Raw genomic sequence first — 15,356 nt, 5'->3', positions numbered from 1 at the left:
CAATACTAAATGGTAGCGAAATGTGTGCAATCTTTGCCTTGTCATGTAAAATTATTTATAACTTTTTTTCTGTATTCAAAAAAGTTTACATACAATAATGTAGACTTTCTTACTAAACATTTTTGTTGCGAAATGAGCCGCTTTAAATATGCGACCCACATCCTCATGCTAACAATTTGAGTATATCTTTCTAAGTTCCCCGAAAAATTTCGCAAAGTTGTATACTTATCTGCAATCATACATCTACATAAACATATATATTGTGTGGACTACATAACAGTACATATTATTCCTTTGTAGATATTTTATTTCATATTTAGATATATGTACTTACATTTTTCTATACAAACATACTATGTCTATATTTATATTTAGTGTACCTAGCATCTTGCATAATGCATATTAGGTAAACTTATATGTATTTAAACATGTGTTCATTTAAATATCCCAGTTGGCGATCAATGCGTGTTGAGCTACAATAAAAAATACTATATGTAGAAGGTACGTATGAATATAATTCAAAAATACATGCATATGTATGCACTGATGTTAATGCCATCATACGACAACTATTGGAATAAGAATTTTTTTTTTTAATATTTTGGGCGCTATTTTTTTGTAATGAATCGGTAAGCAGTTATCCTTTTAATAGGTCTGCGTATTCTTAATATGTATGTACATACCTATAGAAATTATGCGGACGTACATACATACATACATATGTACATATGTAATAGTATACATATGTTTTTTTAACTTCTAACTTTTGACATTAAACAATACATCAGTATAAAAACCACATGAATCCATTACACAAATGCATGTATGTATGTACATACATATAATTCTATTGTTTAAGACAAAACTTTTAAGCCAAGCTCTTACTACACCATTCTTAATTGTAATATTAAACGATAAAGTCGAAGAATGGGTTGGTTTTCGTTTTCAATATTGCTTGCATTTTTAGAATTAGTAAGTAAAACATTTAAATGTATAAAATGTTCGTTTGTCTATTGAACTTAACTAAATTAATTTCCCATTACCGTGATAATAATTAGTATTATTTATTAAAGTACGTGCGCAGTGTGCTTGTTCATTATTGAAATTGATTAATTTTTTAATTGTTAAGAGTTGATGAAACAAAAGTTAGCCAGGTTTGTTTGAAGATGAAAACCTATTCAGTAAACCACTTTAAACGCAAAACCAATATATACATACATATGTGAATACGTAATAATGTATACATAAGCGTGTACTTATAAATTCATATACATACATATCTAGACACGAAAATTATAAGAATTTTAAAAAATGTAAGAAATGTAATTGCACCCGATGCACCTTGTGGTTTGTTATATTAATGTGCATTATATATTTATACAATATACTATACATAATGCATACATACAACTGATTTTTCGTGAGAGTTTATTGCCTCCCGCATAAAAGTATGTATATAGTTACCTACATTACACAGATGGATATTAAGTATTGTCACGCAAATTAAGCATCAGGTTGTTTTATAATTCTTTTAATTTAAGGTAATATCTTTCGCTGCTTTAATCGCAAAAAAAATAACAGACAGCCAAGGTGAGCAAGTTTTTAAAAGAAACCAAAAATTATCAACTGAATGGAGCTTACTTAATAACTTAAATTGGTCTCAGGCTGGAAACGACTTCAGCATTATAGTTTATGGTGGATACACTTTTATAGCTGGGGTTTTTTTGTTGTCAAGGTAATAGCTTCAACTTTTTATTTAATTATTTCGCATTACTCCGAAACATTTTTTTTAATAATACAGCTATATACATATGTACATACTAATTCCATACGTATATTTTAAAATTGGGGATACAGTGAAACTTTTTGATTTGAATTTTATACAAATACAAAAAGTATAAATTTTATAGCTTAAAAATACTAAATGTAAAATTACCTCAGATTATATGTCGATAGTCAGGCCTCACTGAACTTTTTGAGTAGAATTTTTTTGATTAGTGGAACCATTAAAAAAAAAAAATATATATATTTATATACTTATACATATCATATATATTTTTTCAGAATAAAAGCAAATAAATTTGAAATGTGTGAGAAAACATTGTTGTACTGCGGGACAATATTTTTCGTGACTCAAGGTGAGCTTCATTTATCTTTCTATATTAAACCATAACAGACAAAAAAAATCTGCAAATTAGCAAAAGTATTAGGTTACATTTTTTGACGACATTATTATTCTACTACAAGACTTTCGACATAGATGGAAGCAACAGCACTGAGCCGATGGTTTCGCCTTGGTTTTCGGATGACCATAAAATTCAAATGTAATTGTAGCCACTCTGCATATTTTTTCAAATAACTAATATAAATTTTCAAATTTGGAATTTTATGTAATTTTGCTGTTAATTAAACTTATTTAAAATCAATATATAAATATATATTTCAGCTTGTTTAGTGTTTGGAACTTTGGAGTACATACCAGATGATATTCAAATAAATGCGCTAGTCCTGGGAACATTATCAGTTATGGGATCCTTATTATTCTTTATTGACATTTGCTACAACTCGTCTTTAAAATATGTTGTATCAAGGGCGGTACAAACTGAGACATACTGTTCGCTTTCAAATCAGTTGTCAAGTATCCAACACAAGCCACCATCATCTTCCCATGACTTAGGTCGAGAAAGCGCTCAAAAATACTTTTCTGGAAACGAATTCTATATTAAACCACTGTCAATAAATTTAAAAAAATGTCAAACAAATAACGGCATACAAAATAAAAATTTAAAACGTGTTTTGCAAACTGATGTGTAATGAACATTTTAAAAATTGGTTTTTATTTTCATAAAATGTTATGAAGTTATACCATTTGCAAATTTTCATATATAAATGTATAAATTATTTAATAATGCCAATGATTTATTAATAAATTGTTACAGATTGCAATTACATATAATGTATGTATATTTAAAAAATCGTATTAATTATTAAATTCATACCACAGTAATATTGAGAATATAAAACACATTTACATTTTTTTTTGTGATAAATATCATATATGAAATGAGATTGTTTAGAAAATTTTATGTGCCAAAAGTATTTTCCCGGGTGATAGAGAGTCTGTCTGTTTGGGAATTTTGCCAAAATCAAAGATTTCTGTAATTTTGAAAGGCACTCTCATCAGGCATTTGTTCTCATTTTATTCAGTCGCCGTCGATCGTTTCAAAAGCGCGATCTTTCCTTAGCTCTTATTTTCGGCTGGGCTAAACATTGTTTCGCAATAAGAAAAATTAAAAATTTTAATTATTGACGCCGAGTAAAAAATTTGTGTAAGTTTTTTAAAAATTGGAAATAATTTATTGAAAATTTGATGTGCTATTTATTACGATAAATCCGTAAATGTTAAGTTTTTTTCAGTTTTAAATCTATAGAAAAATAAAGAAATAGTTATTTCAAGTTATGAGTTAAACCAGTTTCTTGTGATTTTGAAGAAGTGTAAAGTGTATAATAGTTAATTTTCAAGAAATCGTATTTAAGCAACCTGCAAATCTATGACGAGGTTAAAAATTTAATAAAGTTCTTCGAAATGAAGTCAACAAAAGCTTTTCGTAATGATATATGTCAAAAGATGTATTTCTAAATCTATTATAAAATTAATTATTTTTAGAATACTAAGCATTGAAACGAATTGGAACAGACCATGTGACAGTCTCCTGGGCAACGGTGATAATGCCTATGGATACTCACATTAGCATACGTATATACATATGTACATGTATATTATATCCGTGCATACATTATAATTCGACTATCATCTCTTCATATTTACCAAGGCATCTATGGAGTTTGCGCAATATTCAAATACTGAATATACCATATTCAAACTCTTAGCATTGAAATATTTTACCTTAAAGGCTGATGATAAAATATATGTTAATTTTTAATAGTATTGACGATTAGACTGGCTAAGACTATGTACATAAATTCATCTTATTATGTAGCTAAATATTATCTTTAATATATTTGGTTCCCTAATGAAATAAACCATTTTGCATATTCTTACTTGCATGAAATGAACATATGTATGTACTCACAAATGAATTTGTATGACCGTCGTAAAAATATATGTGAATATACATATGTACATACATATATGCATCCATTCACATATACTAGTACACTTCAAGGTATTGTGATGAATGTATGTAAGTATATTAAAATAGAATAGATTTAAAATTCGTTATTTTATTTAGTATCTTTTAAAAATTTCGGGTTCTTAAATATTAAACAGAAAATCATATTTGCATTTTCTGATTTATTTTTTTAGATAACTTCATTTTGTGAATAAAAAATTTTCGGTAAAACAAGCCAGAGAGAATTTTACAAAATAGGAATATATGTAAACAGTTTGAAATAAATACGATAAATGTATTTAATTAATTTAAATAATAATTTATTTAAATTTTTTCGACCATTTGGGAAACCTTTTTGATGTTTTATTTGTAATTTTATAATTTTGCGTTTTCAATCACATGCATTTTTTCTGAGTGTTTTGCAATTAATTTTTATTAATTGGCAACACTTCAAAAGCCAGCTGTCAGGCCATGCTTCCTCCATATCGTATAACGTTGCGTTCTACACCATTATTCACCATCGCGCTTGTCTTTTTTTTAGTATTTCTCCATTACTAAAGTAGCACATAAAATAATACAATTTATAACGATTTCATTAAAACTAAAGTATTTAAGGGTATTAAGTAAATGTACATAGTTCAAAGTGTCGTTTTCTGGTTGCTGGGAATTTGTCAAAAAATAGGAGTGCAGCTGACTACCTCCTGATCTAACCAAGTAAATGCAATTTGGATGTAATTTAGAGAAATATGTACGTATGCTCAAAAACTCTCATATTGGACTTAAGGTCATTTTTTTGTGGAATTAATGCTCAAAACGTGATCACTAATATTATTTTATTACAATAAATTGAATCAAACGTTTCGTTCTAAAATTATGTATGTACAAGAGTATTTTTAGTTATTTGAGTATTCTTTAGTGCATTAAATCATGTAAATATATATAAATGGCCCTTAAAATTTTGATAACATAACAAAAAATGTGAAAATATATAAATTGTTAAATGATTTTCATACTGCATAAAAGAAACGAATGGCACAACAGTCTAGAACTAGTATTTTTTTAAATTCGACATTTTTCGATAAAAAGTCCACGTCATTCAAATACAGTGAAATCAAATGACCAATTCCAAATGTCATAATTTTTCCATCAAATAAATTTAGTTAATATTTTATTTGTTTTAACCAGTACATAAATACATTAATTTAATGAAGTAAGAACAACTCAATATAAAAAGAAGGAATTGCAATGGGTAGCCTGCAGTTTAAAATCCCAATGCATATTAAAAATGGTTTTTATCCACTCAAAGTATATAATACTTCTGAAAAGAGAGATATCAAATTCGGCAAAGATTAATGGTCTGCAATACCCTTTAACAATTCAATGCATTATTCATCTCATTTCTCATTAAAAAATGTCATAATCCTACAAAACTGTTTACATATATGCAATATAAAATAGAATTAAAATTTGTATACTAATTTTACAGAATTCCTGCGCGTCGATAATCAGTAACAATGGAAGACGGCCACGCTAAAACCGTCGAACAAGCCTTAAACTTTTTTGGCACAGACTCTGAACGCGGACTTACATTGGAACAAGTTAAAGCCAATCAAAAAAAATATGGTCCAAATGGTAATATTTATTATATGTTTAAATTTTTTTGTTAAATTTACTAATTGTTCTACTCTTTCTCTTTCAGAGCTGCCTACGGAGGAAGGTATTTAAAGTATATTCTACTGAAAAAAAATAAATTAATTAACAAAAAATATTTTTTTTTTCAGGAAAAACTATTTGGCAACTTGTTTTAGAACAATTTGACGATCTTCTAGTGAAAATTCTGTTATTGGCCGCTATTATTTCTTTTGTAAGTTTAATTTCTATTTAAATTCATATATAAAGTGTGTACGTAGATATATGTATGCACAAATATATGTTTTGAAATCGATAATTTCAATTATTTGACTGCACTATATAATTTGATTTCATATTTTTTCAGGTCTTAGCTTTATTTGAAGAGCACGAGGATACATTCACAGCATTTGTAGAACCTTTAGTTATTCTTTTAATTTTGATAGCAAATGCCGTCGTGGGTGTATGGCAAGAACGAAATGCTGAGTCTGCAATCGAGGCCCTCAAAGAATATGAGCCAGAAATGGGTAAAGTAGTTCGTCAAGATAAATCTGGAATTCAGAAAATTAGAGCGAAGGAAATTGTTCCTGGAGATATAGTTGAAGTGTCCGTTGGAGATAAAATTCCTGCTGATATTCGACTAACACATATCTACTCCACTACTTTACGAATCGATCAATCAATTTTGACTGGTGAATCGGTGTCTGTTATAAAACACACAGATCCTATTCCTGATCCACGCGCCGTTAACCAGGATAAAAAGAATATATTATTTTCGGGTACAAATGTGGCAGCTGGTAAAGCTCGAGGCGTGGTCATTGGTACGGGTTTGAATACAGCGATTGGCAAAATTCGCACAGAAATGTCAGAGACCGAGGAAATTAAAACTCCATTACAACAAAAATTGGACGAATTTGGCGAGCAGCTGTCAAAAGTGATTTCTATTATTTGTGTTGCTGTATGGGCAATAAATATTGGTCATTTCAATGATCCCGCTCATGGCGGTTCGTGGATAAAAGGTGCTATATACTACTTCAAGATTGCTGTAGCATTAGCTGTTGCTGCTATTCCAGAGGGTTTACCAGCTGTAATTACAACTTGTTTGGCGTTGGGAACCCGCCGCATGGCGAAAAAAAATGCTATTGTTCGATCATTACCATCTGTAGAAACATTAGGTTGTACATCGGTGATTTGCTCAGATAAGACTGGCACATTAACTACAAACCAAATGTCGGTATCAAGAATGTTTATTTTCGAAAAGGTTGAAGGTAGCGATAGTAGTTTCCTCGAGTTTGAACTGACTGGATCAACATACGAACCTTTGGGTGAGCTCTTCTTGGGAGGCCAACGGGTAAAAGCTTCAGAATATGAAGCCCTTCAGGAGTTAGCTACTATTTGTATTATGTGTAATGATTCCGCAATCGATTACAATGAGTTTAAACAATGTTTCGAGAAGGTTGGTGAAGCCACAGAAACGGCTTTAATTGTACTTGCTGAAAAATTGAATCCGTTCAGTGTTAATAAGACTGGCCTCGATCGCCGTTCCGCCGCTATTGTTGTGCGTCAAGAAATCGAAACGAAGTGGAAAAAGGAATTCACTCTTGAGTTCTCACGTGACCGTAAATCAATGTCTTCATACTGTACACCACTAAAAGCATCCCGATTGGGAACTGGTCCAAAATTATTCGTAAAAGGTGCGCCCGAAGGTGTTTTGGAACGCTGTACACATGCACGTGTTGGAACAAGCAAGGTGCCACTGACTTCAACTCTTAAGAGCAAAATTTTGGCTTTGACTGGACAATATGGTACTGGACGAGATACTTTGCGTTGTCTTGCTTTAGCTGTAGCGGATAGTCCTATGCGGCCAGATGAAATGGATTTGGGAGATTCCACCAAATTCTATCAATATGAAATAAACTTAACATTTGTTGGTGTCGTAGGCATGTTGGATCCTCCACGTAAAGAAGTTTTCGATTCTATTGTACGTTGCCGAGCAGCAGGCATCCGAGTAATTGTAATAACTGGTGATAACAAGGCAACCGCTGAAGCAATTTGCCGCCGCATCGGTGTTTTCGGTGAAGACGAAGACACTGCTAATAAATCATATTCCGGTCGTGAATTTGATGATCTTTCACCCGCTGAGCAAAAAGCGGCTTGTGGCCGAGCCCGGCTCTTTTCTCGCGTAGAGCCACAACACAAGTCAAAAATTGTTGAATATCTACAAAGCATGAATGAAATTTCTGCTATGACTGGTGATGGTGTCAATGATGCCCCTGCTCTTAAGAAAGCTGAAATTGGTATTGCAATGGGTTCAGGTACTGCTGTAGCTAAATCGGCCGCCGAGATGGTGTTGGCTGATGATAACTTCTCATCCATTGTATCTGCTGTTGAAGAAGGTCGTGCTATTTATAATAACATGAAGCAATTTATTCGTTACCTTATTTCTTCAAATATTGGCGAGGTTGTTTCTATCTTCTTAACCGCGGCTTTAGGATTACCCGAAGCTTTAATACCTGTACAACTATTATGGGTTAATTTGGTAAATAATATTAAAAAATTTGCAAATTGAAGGAATTACTAATTAAGCAATGTATGCATATATATACAGGTAACAGATGGTCTTCCAGCAACTGCTCTCGGATTCAATCCCCCTGACTTGGATATTATGGAGAAACCTCCACGCAAAGCCGACGAAGGTCTTATTTCTGGATGGTTGTTCTTCCGGTATTTATTTAAATCTTCATATATATTGTCAATGTATTAAAAATAATAATCTACTTATAGATACATGGCTATTGGTGGTTATGTTGGTGCTGCCACAGTTGGTGCTGCAGCTTGGTGGTTCATCTTTGCTGAGACAGGCCCTCACTTAACCTACTGGCAACTGACACATCATTTGTCTTGTACTGGTACAGGAGATGACTTTAAAGGAGTAGACTGTAAGATATTCAGTGATCCTCATGCAATGACCATGGCTTTATCCGTGCTTGTTACAATTGAAATGTTGAACGCTATGAACAGGTAACAAACAAAACCTATATATACAACTAATAATTACTACGCAATTCTTTCTTACGCAGCCTTTCAGAAAATCAGTCCCTTATTACTATGCCCCCATGGTGCAATATGTGGCTAATTGGTTCAATGGCTCTTTCCTTTACACTTCATTTTGTAATCCTTTATGTGGAAGTCCTTTCTGTAAGTGTTAAGTATAAAAAATTCTGAAAATATATATTTATTTTTATTTTTTGTTTTCTCCTTTTCTTAAGACCGTTTTCCAAGTGACCCCATTGTCAGGGGAAGAGTGGCTAACTGTGATGAAATTTTCAATTCCTGTAGTTTTATTAGATGAAACGCTGAAATTCGTTGCTAGAAAGATTACTGACGGTGAGAGCCCAATTCTAAAAATGCATGGGATTGTTTTGATGTGGGCCGTTTTCTTTGGCCTCTTGTATGCAATGACGCTTTAAATAGTTGGTTTAAATAACTTACATACATACATAATTCTAGCAAAATTAGATAAAATAACTATTTAATTAAAATTCTATACTAATTTCCATATGACATATACATATATTTAAACTTTAATGCTTTAGCATTACGCTGCTGAAATTAGGAGCTTGGAGAATGTTATTTTTAAATATTTTAAGGTAATTAAACCAATAACAATATAGTAATGCCTACAATGTTTACTAATTTTTTTAAGATCATTAGGGAAAATACTCCAGATTAAATTGCAATAATTAAATGTATGACAAGTTCACAAAATTACTTAGTTGGGAAACTGATAAATTGAGGCATAATCTAAAATATTTCAATAAAGCCACACGGAATCTCCAAATATAAAGTTATGAAAGTACAAAATATTCAAATTTTTCGATTGATATTATGTACTTCGCATTTTAATAGTCTGATGGAGTCATACAAAATTATTAATTTAAAATCGCATGAACATGCAATATTTTATTATTAAGGATTTTTTTTAAAGTGAATTAAATTACAATATTTGAGCAAATCGTTCTCAAAGTTCAAATCAAAATTTCTACCGATTAAATAGCAATGTACTTATACTAATAAATTTGTGTTTCTATTATGATACATATATTTTTAATAACTATTTTTGTTACGCTGAATTATTCGATGATCTAAAGTCCATTTCTGGTTTGCTCTCGAACGATAATTTGTCGCTGTTTGAAAAACAAATAACTCTTGCCAATTAGGTCTGAAATTATGCTAACACCATATCAAATGGACTGAATTGCAAATACTTTATATTTTTTACAATCTTATATCGGAGTTAAGCTTTCTATGTATTTGTCGTTGTTTTAAGATGTACAATAACCCGATTCATAAGTTATATTTACGAATAATTTTCTGAAAGCATATTTTTTCGCTACATTGAGGGCGTTTTAAGTTTTATAATTTTCAGGTGCCATGCTGTCTTAACAAAAACTGCGCAATTTCTGTATGTGCCTCTGCTGCTTGCCCAAATTAAAATACTCAACATTATACCAACCAAAATACATTTATAATTTTCAATTACCCTTTTTAGTCAACCCCACGTTCCACTAAAAAAAAAGAGTCTGCTGTATAATATTTCAAATAAGAAAAAGAACAATGACAAATTCATATGTGATGCAATCTGCTTAACCGGTCCTCCAACAATTACGGATGAAAACCATACATTACCCACTATCTATGATTCCTGACCATTTAAAAAGATGCCTTGCTATGGTTTAATAAATATCCCTTTGCATTAAACATTGATTTGTAAAATATTAATTAATTTTATTATGTAAGACGCCACGATTTAAACGACACCCAAATATCAAATACCCAAAAATTACTCTGAAGTTTACTTATACCGTTAAGTTCTATTTACAGCTTCCCATCCAAGACATTTTCCGAGGCTTTAAACAATATTTGAGATGAAATCTTATATGCTTTGCATATATTTCATATTTACGCATTTATATTTATTTATTAATCTGAAAAATAATTAATTTTAGTTCCTGACGTCATTATCGATAAATGGTAAGCAAGAGATGACCAATGTTTTCAAATCCACTCGCAAAAAAGCGGAATGCTACACACATCTTAGTCTACAAGTTGAAAATAAAAATATCGATATCCTTAAGATATTAAAAAATTGAAAAAATGATTTTGTTTAAAATTAGCAATGTGATTCTCGTGGATTGTGCAATAAAAAAAACGTACAACAAAAAATTATATCTATTGAATTTTTATTTTATCCAAGCATATACACAAATTATATTAAATTCGTTACCCAACAAAAACCTATTTACAATTTACGTTAACTTAATATATACGGATTTTTAAGAACGCATATACTTCATTTGTTGATTTATTCTTTTTTATGTTTCCTAAGTTGCATATGCTCAGAAATTCGTGGAACTACTTCAGTAAAGATTATCGTACCGAAAAAAACCAGTCCCGTACCAATCCAATGGTAAATTGTAAACGGATTTTTAAAATATATAATAGAAAAAAGCAGTGATACAAACTTTCTCAATGTTACGACAAGCGTAACTGTTAATGAGGCACACTCAGTTGTTAAAATATATACTGATCTTATACAAAGATACTGCGTAATAACGTTGCACATTAAATAAAATATCATTTGAGGAATTTCAACATTAAACCCAATAATAGAAATTATTGGTAATGCCATTGGTTCGCTATTTGTGGCAATACTGAAATGTTCCCAAATGTTTTTGTATATGAAAATGAAACCAGGTAAGGGAATCAAGTGCTGTAAAAGAACAATAATAATAATTAATTGACTTATTTTGTCTGTATAAACTTTACCGTAAAGAAGAGAGCCTCTTGAGGATGTTTGCCAAATTTCTTGTACAGAGTTTCCTGACAAATGCCCATATATGCAGATATAAAAAGAGCAATGGAGAGTAAACCTATCCCAAGAGTCCATATAAAGAAGTCGGAATATCCAACATCCAGGGCCTCTGTTGGTTTGACAGTGGCACTTTTCTAAATAACAAAAAGTATAATCTAGTAGCAAATTATTAAAAAACGTTGTTCATACGAAAAAGTTAAGTTAAAAGCTTAGGTCGGATATGAAGTAATAGTAAACTCGATTTAAGATTCACGCGAATAGATCCAATAAAGGAGGTAATTTTTCCAAATGGGAATATGAAAACATTTTAACTGACAGTAAACTAATTTTCCCTTACCATCTACTCCAAACCGATTTTACATAGATATATGTATATGATATAGAGTCTCATAAGAAAATATTATTTAAACTTACCACACTACTTCCCGAAATAATTGTACACAACACAATTCCAGCGGTTATCATGAAAACGGATAAATACTTCGAGAAAACATATTTCTTTTTCAAAATAATTATTCCCATTATCATGTTAGCAATAAGTGATCCCTGCAACATTTTAAGCGTAAATCAATATTGGTATGGTATTTATTAGATTTTAGGCTATTAAAGATTTACTTACAGCCCTAAATATCATATGTAAAGGCATTGGTATATTGAAGTCAAACGCAAAGTTGTTGGCCACACTTGTTACAAAAAATAGAATCACAAGAAGGGAGTAATTACGCAGAGGTATTTTCGGCACAAAATCGCGAGACGCAATTATATGTACTAACCCTTCAAGAGCAATAAAAAGAAACTGTGAAAATGTTATGAGATTCCCAGCTCCGGGATCTTCTCTGAAAGTAGAGATTAGTTAGGTCAATTATTAAAATAAGGTTATCTAAAATATAAAAGTGTACTGATGTAAACTTACTTTACAAGATATTCTAGAAATACAACATTGCTGCAGCATCCCACAAAAACGCATATTACAGCCGTAAGTGCTTTGATATTCATTTTTTTTAGGATCTGAAAAGAAAGTGATTATTAAACCTTCATGTATATTAGTATTTGATTGCAAACTACGAAACAAATAAATTTAAATGAAAGACGAAAACAGTAAATAGCTTTTATTTAGTTCATGTCATTCGTTGGAAGATGGAAAGCGGATAATAAAAGTCCTTCATTTATAATTACATAAAGTACATATGCGAATCTGAAATACTATCTAATGGTTGAAATTTTGAGATATAAGATTTGAACAAAACTTCAAAAAAGAGCTCTTATAAAGGACCGAATTAGAGCAAAATACGTGTACTGCTACTATCAGCAACTAGATAAAAATTTGATAAGTGTGCCGGTTCCTCCAAAGCAATTCTTATTTTTTTGAATACATACATATAATTTTTTTTTATATATAAAAAGGAGCACTAGCTAGCTGTCACGTTTTAAAACACAATATACTAACATCCTGCGCGCAACGAATCCCCTTTGCATGGCCTTAGATTCTTTATGGTTCGACGGCTTCGAAACAGCCCGCTTCTTCTTCCGCCCGTGAGACGTTTTCGATGGCAACCAACTTGAACCTTGCCGCTCAAACGGGGTTTAGATAACGACTACAACAACTTAATATAATATACATATGTATATCCGTCCGCCGACAATTTTTAATATTATTGCCCCTCATTGTTATTAAACTCATCATGCAACTTGTAAAGCATGTCATGTAATTATCAAACAATGCATTCATCAATTTGGTCGCCATAACATCTCAATTTTCATTTAAATTATTTATGTATATATTCATCTCTTGAATAATTGAAAAACAAAGTTACTGAAACGTATTCCTAACCCACATATCTCAAATTATATAGTACATATGTAGTAATTTTTTTACAAGAACTATAGTAAATATTATATAACTTACTATTTCAAATAAACTATTTAAAAAGAAGAGCAAAATACTTAAAATCAGAATGTGTTCGTCCACGTCGCACCTGAAGTAAAAGAAATTAAATAATTTTAATAAGAAATATTTTGGGAATTCATCTTATTATCTTTTTCATTTGCATGGATGCCATATTTTGTTAATAATGTTGGTGTTTATTTAATAAAAAGCAAAGATTTTTAATTTTCGTTTAATTATAATGAAATATAAGAAGATTATCTATCCATTCTACGTACATAACAGATTTTCGTTTCATATTTCCACAGAGAATGAAGATTGAACCTTCTCTATATTTCTACATTCTTTGTGCATTACACACAAAAAATAGATGGCGAAATTAAAATTTCCACAATCAAGATCAATGGCAACTATGAAAAGAATTTCTAAACGCAAAGTAATGCTGACTTGCATAGCGCCGAAATGTTACGAATAAGAGCAGAAAGCGTGTTATCCATTGTATAAACCTATATAGATTTATATATTTTATTGTATGTATACTTAGGTTTATACAAACCTATATAGGTTTAGATATTATATACATACATATGTATGCATTTTTTTCTATATAGGTTTACACAATAGTGTTATCAGAACACTATCAACGCGATGTTTTCGTGTTTTCTCGTCGCCCTTAGTTTGATTTTGAAATTCCTTGCTTGGAAACTAATAGCTCTTTCACATACAACTTTCTTTGCTCTTGTTGACAAATCATACAGAGATCGTATGTACATACATACATATGTATATGTATGTTTGAAAAGGTTCACGATGCAGAGAATGTAAGAGTATTTCACTTTTCCTGAGATAAACGATCCTAAGTTAGGTCACCTTACGACTTCCAAATGAAATCACATTGAGGCGCGAGAGTCACCTAATCACTAGCCAGGCACGAGGCTTGCTTTACATTAAAATAAAATGCCAGCTGGCAACCAGCTTGCTCTGAAGCCATCTTGTGACTTCCAAATCACATCACATTATGTCGCGAGAGTCAAATAAATACTGATTCCCCTAAAGTCACTTTATGACTTTCAAATCACGTCATATCGAGACGCGAGATTCATTTAAGCACTAGCCAGACACGGTGACTGTTTTACTTAAATAGAGCCAACTGGCTCTCAGTTTCGCGTGAGTTCACCTGATGGCTTTTAAATCTCGTCACATTGATGTGTGAGAGTCACCTGAGCACTAGCCAAGCACCGTGTCCGATTATCTTTTATGGATCTAGCTTCCCCTGAACTTATCTTGGGATTTCTAAATCAAATCATTTCTATGGCGCGAGTCTCCTAAGCACTGGTCAGGAACGGTGCCAGTTTTACTTATCAGCTTAAGGTGACTTAACCTCATGATTTTGTCCTTGAAACCTAAGCACTGGCCAAGTGCCGTGTCCGATTATTTTTTATGGATCTAGCTTTCCCGGGCCTGCCCTTGTGACTTCCAAATCACGTCACTTTGAGGCACTGACCAGGAACGGTGCGTGCTTTTTTTTATAGAGCCAGTTGGCAGCCAGTTTCGCGTGAGGTAATTTCATGACTTTTGAATAATGTGATTCTTCTCGTGCTTGCTTTTTTTAATAGAGCCAGTTGGCTACTGAAATCACCTCATGACTTTAAAATAATGTGATTTCTCTGGTTGAAAATCCCCTTACTAATAATGGGAAGATAAATTGTAACGCTTGGACAGTTTATAAATTAGAGGAGCACACACAGATTACTGAAAACGTACTTACATATGATATTGTAAATAACATTATCTTAACCTCAACGCACGTTTTAGATAAGTTTCATTTTTGTTT

At 31.4% G+C, this 15,356-nt stretch overlaps 3 protein-coding genes across 14 annotated transcripts; 2 read left to right on the top strand and 1 right to left on the bottom strand.

Moving 5' to 3' along the window:
• Positions 1 to 536: 536 nt before the first annotated feature.
• On the top strand, positions 537 to 3,329 carry LOC105228148 (uncharacterized). Its single transcript, XM_011207831.4, has 4 exons — positions 537 to 972; positions 1,542 to 1,735; positions 2,065 to 2,138; positions 2,447 to 3,329. Exons 1-4 carry the CDS (start codon positions 928 to 930, stop codon positions 2,812 to 2,814), a joined length of 681 nt encoding a protein of 226 aa, XP_011206133.1. The 5' UTR covers positions 537 to 927; the 3' UTR covers positions 2,815 to 3,329.
• Positions 3,177 to 10,991, top strand: LOC105228145 (calcium-transporting ATPase sarcoplasmic/endoplasmic reticulum type). 8 transcript variants are annotated; one of them, XM_011207823.4, is made up of 10 exons: positions 3,177 to 3,329; positions 5,620 to 5,765; positions 5,833 to 5,850; positions 5,915 to 5,997; positions 6,130 to 8,301; positions 8,371 to 8,486; positions 8,547 to 8,783; positions 8,843 to 8,960; positions 9,032 to 9,149; positions 10,772 to 10,991. In XM_011207823.4, exons 2-10 carry the CDS (start codon positions 5,648 to 5,650, stop codon positions 10,798 to 10,800), a joined length of 3,009 nt encoding a protein of 1,002 aa, XP_011206125.1. In that variant the 5' UTR covers positions 3,177 to 3,329; positions 5,620 to 5,647; the 3' UTR covers positions 10,801 to 10,991. The 8 variants fall into 8 exon arrangements, with proteins under 8 accessions (XP_011206125.1, XP_011206126.1, XP_011206121.1 ...); XM_011207824.4 differs by having other exon boundaries at positions 10,315 to 10,991; XM_029550962.2 differs by lacking the exons at positions 3,177 to 3,329; positions 10,772 to 10,991 and adding exons at positions 4,621 to 4,847; positions 10,315 to 10,608.
• Positions 10,989 to 15,307, bottom strand: LOC105228146 (UDP-xylose and UDP-N-acetylglucosamine transporter). Of its 5 annotated transcripts, none has more exons than XM_029550963.2 (7): positions 15,291 to 15,307; positions 13,544 to 13,613; positions 12,551 to 12,645; positions 12,257 to 12,473; positions 12,052 to 12,183; positions 11,592 to 11,771; positions 10,989 to 11,535 (listed from the first exon to the last, which is right to left on the bottom strand). In XM_029550963.2, coding segments are annotated over exons 1-7 (1,104 nt in total). In that variant the 5' UTR covers positions 15,293 to 15,307; the 3' UTR covers positions 10,989 to 11,127. The 5 variants fall into 5 exon arrangements, with proteins under 5 accessions (XP_029406823.1, XP_011206127.1, XP_011206128.1 ...); XM_011207825.4 differs by lacking the exon at positions 15,291 to 15,307 and adding an exon at positions 13,801 to 14,397; XM_011207826.4 differs by lacking the exon at positions 15,291 to 15,307 and adding an exon at positions 13,801 to 13,940 and having other exon boundaries at positions 13,586 to 13,613.
• Between the last annotated feature and the right edge of the window lie 49 nt (positions 15,308 to 15,356).

The sequence above is a fragment of the Bactrocera dorsalis genome, unplaced genomic scaffold (assembly GCF_023373825.1).
Source record: "Bactrocera dorsalis isolate Fly_Bdor unplaced genomic scaffold, ASM2337382v1 BdCtg012, whole genome shotgun sequence".
NCBI classification, from domain to species: Eukaryota; Metazoa; Arthropoda; class Insecta; order Diptera; family Tephritidae; genus Bactrocera; species Bactrocera dorsalis.
This window is presented reverse-complemented; position numbering and strand designations above follow the sequence as displayed.

Coding starts and splice junctions, on each gene's coding strand:
- LOC105228145 (XM_011207819.4), top strand. CDS start 5,648: ATGGAAGACGGCCACGCTAAAACCGTCGAACAAGCCTTAAACTTTTTT. Junction 8,487..8,546: donor TCTGGATGGTTGTTCTTCCG/GTATTTATTTAA, acceptor ATCTACTTATAG/ATACATGGCTATTGGTGGTT. Junction 8,784..8,842: donor ATGTTGAACGCTATGAACAG/GTAACAAACAAA, acceptor TTTCTTACGCAG/CCTTTCAGAAAATCAGTCCC.
- LOC105228148 (XM_011207831.4), top strand. CDS start 928: ATGGGTTGGTTTTCGTTTTCAATATTGCTTGCATTTTTAGAATTA. Junction 973..1,541: donor TGCTTGCATTTTTAGAATTA/GTAAGTAAAACA, acceptor TTTTAATTTAAG/GTAATATCTTTCGCTGCTTT. Junction 2,139..2,446: donor AATATTTTTCGTGACTCAAG/GTGAGCTTCATT, acceptor TATATATTTCAG/CTTGTTTAGTGTTTGGAACT.
- LOC105228146 (XM_011207825.4), bottom strand. CDS start 13,820: ATGAAACGAAAATCTGTTAT. Junction 13,614..13,800: donor ATGAAACGAAAATCTGTTAT/GTACGTAGAATG, acceptor CTTTTACTTCAG/GTGCGACGTGGACGAACACA. Junction 12,474..12,550: donor TTTCTAGAATATCTTGTAAA/GTAAGTTTACAT, acceptor CTCTACTTTCAG/AGAAGATCCCGGAGCTGGGA.